Source organism: Dipodomys ordii, unplaced genomic scaffold, assembly GCF_000151885.1.
Source record: "Dipodomys ordii isolate 6190 unplaced genomic scaffold, Dord_2.0 Scaffold212, whole genome shotgun sequence".
Taxonomy (NCBI): Eukaryota; Metazoa; Chordata; class Mammalia; order Rodentia; family Heteromyidae; genus Dipodomys; species Dipodomys ordii.
Window position 1 is genome coordinate 656,444 of NW_012267428.1, and position 10,712 is coordinate 667,155.

The window sequence follows — 10,712 nt, forward strand, 5'->3', positions numbered from 1 at the left end:
TGAATTCTGGGCTTGGGCTCAAGGCGAGTGCTCTACCGCTTGAGCCACAGCGCCACTTCCAGTTTTCTAGTGGTTTATTGGAGATAAGAGTCTCAAGGACTTTCCTGCCCGGACTGGCTTTGAACCGTGATCCTCAGATCTCATCCTCCTGAGTAGCTAGGATTACAGCTGAGAGCCACCAGCCTCAGGCTAACTTACAGCTTTTTCTGCTTATGTGGTACTGAGGAATGGAACACAGGGCTTCATGCATGCTAGGCAAGCACTCTACCATTAAGCTACATTTCCCACCCTTTTTTTGGTATTTAATTGGAGATAAGAATCTCATGAACTTTCCTACCTGGGCTGGCTTCAAACCCTGTACCTCAGATCTTAGCCTCTTGAGTAGCTAGGATTATAGACATGAACCACTTGAGCCAGTTTTTTTTTTTTTGGTCTGTCATGAACTCTGGGCATGGGTGCTGTCCCTCAGCTCTTGAGCTCAAGACAAGCGCTCTACAGCTTTAGCCACAGTGTCACTTTAGGTTTTTCTGGTGGTTTATTGGAGATTAGTTTCATGGACTTTTGTGCCTGGGCTGGCTTTGAACCACAATCCTTAGATTTCAGCCTCCTGAGTAGCTAGGATTACAGGCATGAGCCACTGGTGCCTGGCGTGCCCAGCATTTTGATTGTTTGGGTTTGGTTTGGTTTGGTCAGTTGGGCTTGAACTCAGGACCTGGGCACTGTCCCTGAGCTCTTTTTGCTCAAAGCTAGTGCTCTACCACTTTGAGCCACAGCACCAGTTTTCTGGTGGTTAATGGAGATAAGAGTCTCATCGACTTTCCTACTTAGGCTTGCTTCAAACCTCGATCTTCAGATCTCAGCACCTTAGTAGCTAGGATTACAGGCATGAACCACCAACACCCAGCCAGTGACTCACTGTGTGTGTGTCTGTGTGTGTGTGTGTGTGTGTGTCTGTGTCTGTCTGTGTCTGTGTCTCTGTGTGTGTGTGTGTGTCTGTGTCTATGTGTGTGTCTGTATGTGTGTGTCATGGGGCTTGAACTCTGGGCCTGGGCACTGTCCCACAGCTCTTCAGCTCAAGACGAGCACACATTTCCAGTTTTCTGGTGGTTAATTACAGGTAAGTCTCACAGACAGACTCTCCTGCCTAGGCTGGCTTTGAACTGTGATCCTCAGATCTTAGCCTCCTGAGTAGCTAGGAATAAAGGTGTGAGCAAGACAGTTTGAACAACCATAAGGCTTTCAAGAAGATGTTTTCATGAAAAAGAGGATAAGGTTAATCCAAATTAAAACTGAATTTTTAAATAGAAGGAAGCTTTACTTGTTTCACTTCTGTATCTTATTGGGAGATGAGGAGATCAGTGAGTTTCTTTCCTGCTTTTATTTCTTGGTCTTTTCCCCCATCTCTTAATAGTTCCTGGTTCTGTTTCCTGAGATTACTTACCTACTAGAGTAGTTATTTTGAAGATTTGGTACTTCTGCAGACTTTCAGGCTATTATTTTATCTTTTTGAAATTTAAGGTTCTGTTCTCCTGTGAAAGTTTCAGTTTTATTGAAGCACTTCAGAGTTAACCAAGACTTTTCTCTTTGCTCAACATTTTTCTGATTCCTTTAATTACCTATTGGCCATCATAACACCACTTTAGACCTGTTGGTGTTTTGTATTTGTGTATGGTGGGTAGGCGTGTAAGTGTATCTTTCCCAGCACTGGAAGTTCACTAGAGCCTATGCATAAGTAGGCAAGCTCTCTACCACTTGAGCTATGCCCTCATCCTTTTTTTTAGTCCAGGGTCTCAACATTACTTTTGCCCATTCTGGCCTCAAACTCAAAATCCTCCTGCCTCCACCTCCTAAGTAGGTGAAATTATAGGCCTGTACCACCATGCCCAACAAGCTTGCGGTTTTCTCTTTCTGCAACTCCCGTCCTCCCTCACAGTTTATAATTTTCTAGTTGGAAATGTGGCTCTTGTAAATGAGGGTAAGTAGAAACTGAAGATAAAAGATGAAAAATAGAACCAACCTGAGTAATAAGGAGACCTAAGACAGTCCAGAGGCTGGCAGTCAGTGAACAGAAGGAACCAGTGAAGCCCTCCCTCTCTATGTTAATGGGACACTGAGAAACTACAAAGAAAACAGAATGGAAGCATTCAAATGCTTACCACTTTTAAGTACCAGTTCATTATCTATTAAAGAATCTTTGCTGGGCGCTGATGGCTCACACCTATAATATTAGATAAAGCCAGAAGTGGAGCTGTGGCTCAAATGATAGAGCACTAGCCTACCTGCACAGTACCCAGGCTCAATCCCACACACAAAAAAAGAATCTTTAATAATTCCCAGAAGGGTTATCCTTGTCCACTCATCATTCCATCTTCATGGAGAAACTAAGCAAATAATTGAAAAACAGGCTGATATCCTGAATTTTTCAGCAAATTCTAGGGCCTATTCAGGATATTATCATCTGTGTCCCCTTTCACAAGACTTTTACAAATATCTCTAGTCATCATGATTAAATTATGAAAAATGTAAGAAAAAAAGACGTTTTATAAAAATTCTTGCTAGGTGCTGGTGGCTCACGCCTGTAATCCTAGCTATTCAGGAGGCTGAGATTTGAGGATCACGGTTCAAAGCCAGCCCAGGCAGGTAAGTTTGTGAGACTCTTATCTCCAATAAACCACTAGAAAACCAGAAGTGGCGCTGTAGCTCAAGTGGTAGAGCGCTCACCTTGAGCTGAAGAGTGCAGGGACAGCACCCAAGCCCAGAGTTCAAGCCCCATGACAGACCAAAAAAAAAAAATTCTTACCATTAAATTCTGAAAGCAAACTACTATGACAGTTATCTTGAAAATTTGTTCATTTTGTAGGTACCCCAGTGTTACCATATAGTAAATTTGTTTATTGGAGGGTGGGTACCTGAGCACCAAACTATATATTCGTGTTTCGATGGATGTCTCCTTAAATGCACTCCGCACTAAATACCACCATAAAACCATGCTTATTGCCATGGCACCTGAAGGGCTTGTAGAGCCATTTACCCTGCCCCTTAATGACCCCATCAGTTTCAACATCAGTTGACAAACTGAAAAGCCAGCAAAACAATCTGAATTACTACAGAGCTGCTCTGTTTGCTACTTTGAAAGAAGTTTTTTCAACAGTATCTGTCTTTCCCCCACTCCTATGGGAAAATACAAGGTTGTCCTCATAGTTTTGTTTAGTTTTTTCTTTTTGAATGTCACTGGACAGATATAAGGCATTTTCACGGGGCTTTGAAATGAAGCAAGATCACATTGTCTGCTCTCCTCTCACCCGATCCTGTGGCCTAGCCCCTACAGAGTGTAGTGTGTTCTGAGAGGCAGACAAGAGTGAGCCACCGCAGACTAAGTCACTAAGATAGCACAACTCACAGGGAGACACAGGCAGAAGGTGGCGACCACCTCCACTCAGATATGTCCAGTGGACAAAGAACATACTGAAAAACGTTTTCTGACCTTTCGTGTCAGAGGGAAATGGAATGTTTCCAGAACTTCTGTTTCTGTATTTATCAGTCTTCTGGTTGTCCTCATAGTTTTGACAGGTATTTGCCACTCAAGACCTTCATCAGTTTGACCTATACTCAGCTATTTAAGATGGATGAGGCTGCCAGAAATAGGGTTTTTTTTTTAAGACAGCTCATTTCTTTTTTTAATTTGGGGGAGGGGTCCACTCTTAAATTTCTACCCATGTTTACTCTGTATTCCAATTTTATCTCCTTTGTTCCATTCCCTTCCCTCAAGAAATCTGATTTTTTTAATATAAAATTATTGTTATCAAGATGTTGTACAGAGGGCTTACTGTTTCCTAAGTCAGGTAATGAGTACATTTCTTTATGTACAATGTCATCTCTCCCTTCTTTTTTCCCCTTCTCATCTCTGTCCACAAGTTACATAATTCATTTTCCATATAGTATGTACTGTGTACTAGTCCTGCATTTGTTCATTCTTCATCCCAGAAATCTTTTTTATTATAGACAAAAAAGGTTTCCTTTTTTATTTATTTTTATGGTTCTATTTTTTTACATCAAGAAAGTTTCTTGTGGTATCAAATATAAAAATTGACAATTATTATTATTTACATGTTGTAAACATTTGAAAATACTGAGATGGTGGTATGGGAAAATGTTCACCTTGAGTATCCAGTGACCCCTTTGACCTTACGTGACATTGTTCCTCTAGAGCCTGGAAAGAAACTTCTCCCATTCCATAGAGAACACACATGCGCGCGCACACACACACACACACACACAGAGGGAGAAACTTTTTTATGTTTAATAGGCTCCATGGATAGAATTGGGAAATTTGTTCTAATTTACTTAGGCTTTTTTAAACTGCTTACAGTTTAGGAGTTCTAAATGTCTTATCTAGCAATGGCTCAAATGATTTTTTTTCCCTTTGTGAAATAGTTGGTCATTTTCTTAACTTAAAATTATGATGAATCGAGTGGTGTTCGACATGTACGTAGAATGTTTCACCCTGGCCGGGGATTAGGAGGTCCTCGTGCTCGTAGATCAAACATGCACTTTACTAGCAGTTCTACTGGTGGACTTTCTTCTTCTCAGAGTTCATATTCTCCAAGCAATAGGGAAGCCATGGATCCTATCGCTGGTAAGTTTGTTTCAACTTCATTAAGGAATTGGCAGGGGTAGAAAGTGCCTTTTAAAAATGTTTTTCATGGATTTGTGGTTTTAGTCTTTTCTTGTACCTATGCTCCCTCACAAAATATTTTAGATTATTTCAGAATTATAAAATTATTTTTAAATAGACCATATAAGGAAGTTCATATTGTTTTGCATTTTAATTAAGTAGAGAATTAAAATAAAACAGAAAGCTTTATTTTGTATTTACGGCCTCTGTTGAAGCACAATAAAATCATAAAAGGCTTCAGAGTAAACCTTCGTACATTCTTGGTTCAATACCAGAACACAGAAAGGCTCATTGACAAGACCATAAACACTTGAGCTCTTTACATGGAATGAACAAGGAATTTCTTTCTCTTTGTCCTGTTTTGCTGTGGAACATATACTGATGGGTCATATATTAGCTGAGAAAATCTGAACACAATATTTGGTGGTAGTGGAAATTAAACCCAAGGGCCTTCTACTTGATAAACAAACACTCTAGGGCTAGGAAGGTGGCTCAGTGGTAGAGCACTTGCCTTGCATGCCTGAGGCCCTGGGTTCAATTCCTCAGCACCACATAAGCAAAAAAGAAAAAAGCCGGAAGTGGCGCTGTGACTTGAGTGGTAGACCACTAGCCTTGAGCTGAAGAGCTGAGGGACAGCGCCCAGGCCCAGAATTCAGGTCCCACAACCGGACCCAAAACAAAAAACAAAGAAAAACAGACACTCTATCATTTGAACCATCCCTAAGTACTTAAAAATATATTTGGACCTGTTTTTCATAGCCATGTTACTGAGACTAATGTATGACAAACCTGAGAACCTGGGTCAAAATATAGCATCTCAGAAGCCTGAGAATTTTTAAGATTCTCTAATAACACAAGTGATAATCTCTAGAAGTGTGCACGAATTTTAAAGTAAATTCTGAAATGTGTTCAGAATTTGTATTTAGTGCCCATGATGCACCTTGCTGAATACCTGCGAATAGTGTCTGTGATGCTCAGAATAGTTTTACTCATAAAATATTATTTAAAACATGATATATGAAGCTGGAGCTGGTGGCTCACACCTGTAATCCTAGCTACTCAGGAGGCTGAGATCTGAGTATCACAGTTCAAAGCCAGCACAGGCAAAAAAGTCCATGAGACTCTTACCTCCAATAAACTTCTTAGAAAAAGCCAGAAGTGGTGCTGTGGCTTAAGTGGTGGAGCCCTACCCTTGAGCACAAAAAGAGACAGTGCCTAGACCCTGAGTTCAAATCCCAGAATTGGCGAGGAAAAAAAAAATGATATAAAATTTAGTCCCAAATGTGCTCTGAACATTTGAGTGTGACAATAAAAATAAAAACAAGACCAATAAACTGAATTTAGGGAGTATTTCTTTGCTAAGCTCAAGTGGGCTTACAGCTGTAATCAGAAGGCTGAGACCTGGAGGTTCAAGATTTGAAGCCATTCCAGGCAGACAAGTCCAAAGACTGTTAGCCAGCAAGAAAGTCAGGCTTCAGGTGTGGCTTAAATGGTAGAGTGTCAGCTATGAGCAAGAAAGGAGACTTAGATCATGAGGCTCTGAGTTCAAGCCCTGTTATTGCAAAAAGGTAAATGTATTTATTTGTCCAAAAGGTCTGACTTATCTGCTCTTTACAGTTCCCAAGAAGCAAAATTCATAAATGAAATACTACATTTTTTTCCATCAATGAAAAATTGTTTATTTTAGTAATGGGCTGGGGGGGATAGTGAGTGTGTATCCCATTACAGAGTTTTGTAAAAACCTCTGGGATGAGCAAGAAAGCAATAACAAGCCCTATTAATAAGTTGTAGTATGTATTGTTTTTTGTTTTGGGGGGGTTTGAACTCAGAGCCTTAAATTTACCCAGCTTGCTTGTTAAGCCATCACTCTACCACTTGAGCCATTCCTCCAGCTTAGCTTTTTGCTAGTTAGCTGGAAACTTAAGTCTTATACTTTTCTGCCCAAGCTGTCTTTAAACCACAATACTCTGGATTTCTACCTTCTGAATGACTAGGGTTTCAAGTGTGAGCCACCAGCATCAGCTTGTTAGTGAGTTTTAATAGTGAATCAGAGCTGTTGCTGACCTGGGAACATAAGTATGTCATCAGTTAGCCTGTAAGATGCTCCTCTCAGGAGATAGCAATGATTGCATCTTTCTTAGATGAGAACATAAGGACAAAGAGATTCAATTGCTCTTGATGAGTGAACTCTCAGAAATACAACACTGGATCATAACTGCCCACTTAATAGCCTACAAGGTCAATACTTCAGGCTCTGAGGACCATCCCTGCTGAGAAATGCTGGTAGCACTCTGGTTCTCTGAAACAAGAGGTACCAGAGAGACATGACAGAAGCAGATATGCAAGGGCCACAGTTATAAAAGGAGACAGAATTTTGGATTTGTCATAATTTTCTCTGATTTAATAAATATTGAAATCCTAAGAGCTAGGATTATAATAAGCAGTAAGCTTGATCCTTGCTTTGATGAAACTGTACATTGAGAGAGTCTATATTATGATTTTGACCTATAAACCAACCACTTCAATGTGTTGCTAAGAGATAGTATAAATTTTTATAATATGTAAGTGATTTTTAAAAATCCCTGAGCCAAGCACTAATGGCTCATGCTTGCATAATACTGGCTACTCAGGAGGCTGAGACCTGAAGGGTCTCAATTTGAAGCCAGTCTGGGCAGAAAAGTCTGCAAAACTCCACACCATTTATTTAACTATCAAAATATTGAACTGGAGATGTGACTCAAGAATATGAGGTCCTGAGTTCAAGTCCTGGTAGAAAATATTCACTGATTTCATCTCCAAAATAATCAACAAAAGGCAGGGCTGGCCAGGCGCTGGTGGCTCACGCCTATAATCCTAGCTACTCAGGAGGCTGAGATCTGAGGATTGCAGTTCAAAGCCAGCCCAGGCAGGAAACTCTTATCTCCAATAAACCACCAGAAAACCGGAAATGGCACTGTAGCTCAAGTAGTAGAGCGCTAGCCTTCAGCTGAAGCACTGAGGGACAGCACTCAGGCCCAGAATTCAAGCCCCATGACCGACAAGAAAAAGAAAAAGGCAGGGCTGGTAGGATGATTCATGTATAGAGAGCACTTGTCTAGCAGTCCTCAGTGCCACCAAAGAAAATACTCAAGTTTTGCTTTAAGCAGAAATAATTATATATCAGCTAGCATTCATGCATTTTCTCTCTTCATAAACAGAATTTTCTGCCTGTTAGAGGCAGGAATTGAGCCCTTAGCTGAACTGTTTATTGCTCTGTTTACCTATTCCCAATGCTTTTGGTGTTCTCCCAGTGAAAGAATGATCTGTAACATTCTATTTGCCTCCGTGTTAATCGTCTTCATTTCCATTGGCAGAGCTTTTATCTCAGTTGTCAGGAGTGAGACGTTCTACAGGAGGACAGCTTAATTCTTCTGGCCCTTCCGCTTCTCAGTTACAACAACTGCAGATGCAGCTGCAGCTAGAACGGCAGCACGCCCAGGCAGCACGACAACAACTGGAGACCGCTCGCAATGCGACCCGGCGCACTAACACAAGCAGTGTCACCACTACAATCACACAGTCCTCAGCAACAACCAACACAGCAAATACAGAAAGCAGTCAGCAGTCTCTCCAGAATTCCCAGTTTCTTTTAACAAGGTACTCATTTATTAATAGATTTGGGGTGGGGGGGGTGGGGAAGAAATACTGTGTTATTTGACTCAATGTAGTCTTAATATATATATATATATATTTTTTTTTTTTTGGTGCTCTTTGATCAAACCATGACAACTGAAAACTCCCCAATTAAAACTACAAACAGTATTCCACTGAGAGGGAAAAATGGGAAAAAGTTATTTTAGATAAAGTATATATATATATATATGGGTTATACGGAGTGTATTTATTATCATAATTAGCATTGTTTATGATTTTCAGTCAGCTGTGAAATATGAAGAGATACAAAAGATTTTCTAATACAGTGGTGATTTTCTTTAAATTTCTGAAAACACTATATATAAATTCTTATGATTAGCACATAAAAGGATTTAAGAAGTGATGTGCCATTTCATAAATAATTTTCAGTACACAGTACGCCACCCACTGGATAAAGTTCTTATCTGCTTCTGAAACTGCAGTTTTCTGCCAAAACATTATAGGCAAACAGAAGACTGAACTGAGGGCCTCATCTTGGTAGGCAGGTGCTCCACCACTTGTTGCCATGCCTCCAGCTCCTTTATGTCTTGCCTATTTTCATGGTATTTTGAGCCAGTTGGCAGTGGATCACTCCTGTAATTCTAGCTACTTAGGAAACAGATCTGAGGATTGTTGTTCTCCTCTTTATCTACTATCAGTCAGCAAAAGCCAGAAATTGAGCTGTGGCTCAAGTGGTAGAGCTCCAGTCTTGAGCAAAAAATCCCAGGACCACACCCAAGTGCTGAGTTTAAGCCCCAGTAGCAACACACACACACACACACACACGCACACGCACGCGCACACACACACAAAAGGGAGGGGAGGAATGGAGGAAGGAAGAAATTTTAGAACAGTTTGGGATTTTAATGAAATAAAGAATATGAAGAGAGGGGCTGGGAAGGTGGCTCAGTGGTATAGCACTTGCCTTGCATGCCTGAGGCCCTGAGTTCAATTCCTTAGCACCACATAAGCAAAAAGAAAAAAGCCGGAAGTGGTGCTGTGGCTCAAGTGGTAGAGTGCTAGCCTTGAGCTGAAGAGCTGAGGGACAGCACCCAGGCCCAGAGCCAGAGTTTAAGTCTCACGACCAGACCCAAAAACAAACAACAACAACAAAAAAAGAAAAAATGAAGAGAAAAATGAAGAGGGCTGGCAAGGTGGCTTAGTGGTAGAGTGCTTGCCTTGCATGCATGAGGCCCTGGGTTTGATTCCTCAGCACCACATAAGCAAAAAGAAAAAAAGCCGGAAGTGGCACTGTGGCTCAAGTGGTAGAGTGCTAGCCTTGAGCTAAAGAGCTGAGGGACAGCGCCCAGGCCCAGAGTTCAGGCCCCACGACCGACCCCACCCCCCCCCAAAAAAAAAAAAGAAGAAAATTAGTATACAGATCTACCTTTGTAGTGGGTATGATAAATTAGGATATTAGAAGAAACTATGAAATGAAAAATATGAGGGCCCATGATTTTGCAAAGTTAGATTTGGGTTATAGACAAGTGACTTGATTGATTTCTCATCAGTATCCTAGCAGTTTTGCCACAAAAGAGAATTATTGAAATGTTGGGACCAGTTTCTGTCTTGGATCCAAGAAGGTTTCAAATGAGAGGCATGAAAAAGACCTGTTTTCACTTTTTAACCCCAGACCTGCTCAGTGGGCTTAATCTGGGATTTTTTGAGGGGGAGTGGGGAGTAGGAATCAGTCATAGGTCTTAAGCTCAGGGCCAGGGTGCTTTCCCTGAGCTTTTTTTTTTTTTTTTTTTTCCGTTCAAGGCTAGTGCTGCTAATGCTCTACCGCTTTGAACCACAGTGCTTCTTCGGTTTTCTGGTGGTGAATTAGAGATAAGAGTCTCACTGACTTTCTTACCCAGGCTGGCTTTGAGCCACAGTCCTCAGATCCTCCTGAGTAGCTAGGATTATAGGCATGAGCCACCAGCTCCTAGCTCTGGTATTTTTTTTTTTTTTACCTTATACTCCCAGAGCATGAGGTGGGCTGCCTCTTGAGTGTTGTCCTTGGATTCAAGTTGTAACTTCTGGAAGGACTTCTTGTCACCTTAAGTTGTGCATGCAGTTTGCATACCATTTTGTTAAGGGTATTCTTGTTGTTTTAAAATAAGGTCTCATTAGGTATGTAGCCTAGGCTAGCCTCAAATTCACTATGTTCCTGCCTACACTTTCCTAGTTGTGGAATTACAAGATATATCACCATGTCCTACATTTTGAACATCTTTTTTTTTAATTACATTTTTATTATCTGGTAGCTAACAAAGGAGTTGCCATTTGTCCACATCTTTTATTATACCATTTGATCCGGACTCACTGATTTATCTAAGGCAGCACTTCTCAAAAAACTGTTCTCTGGGCTGGGAAGGTGGCT

At 41.0% G+C, this 10,712-nt stretch overlaps 1 protein-coding gene across 1 annotated transcript in view; it reads left to right on the forward strand.

Moving 5' to 3' along the window:
• The window catches only part of Kcmf1 (potassium channel modulatory factor 1), a 46,027-nt gene that overhangs the window by 30,014 nt on the left and 5,301 nt on the right, over nucleotides 1-10,712 (forward strand). The window contains exons 5-6 of the mRNA XM_013035435.1: nucleotides 4,462-4,636; nucleotides 8,029-8,311. Coding sequence (XP_012890889.1) covers nucleotides 4,462-4,636; nucleotides 8,029-8,311 — 458 coding nt within the window. The remainder of the gene's footprint in view (nucleotides 1-4,461; nucleotides 4,637-8,028; nucleotides 8,312-10,712) is intronic.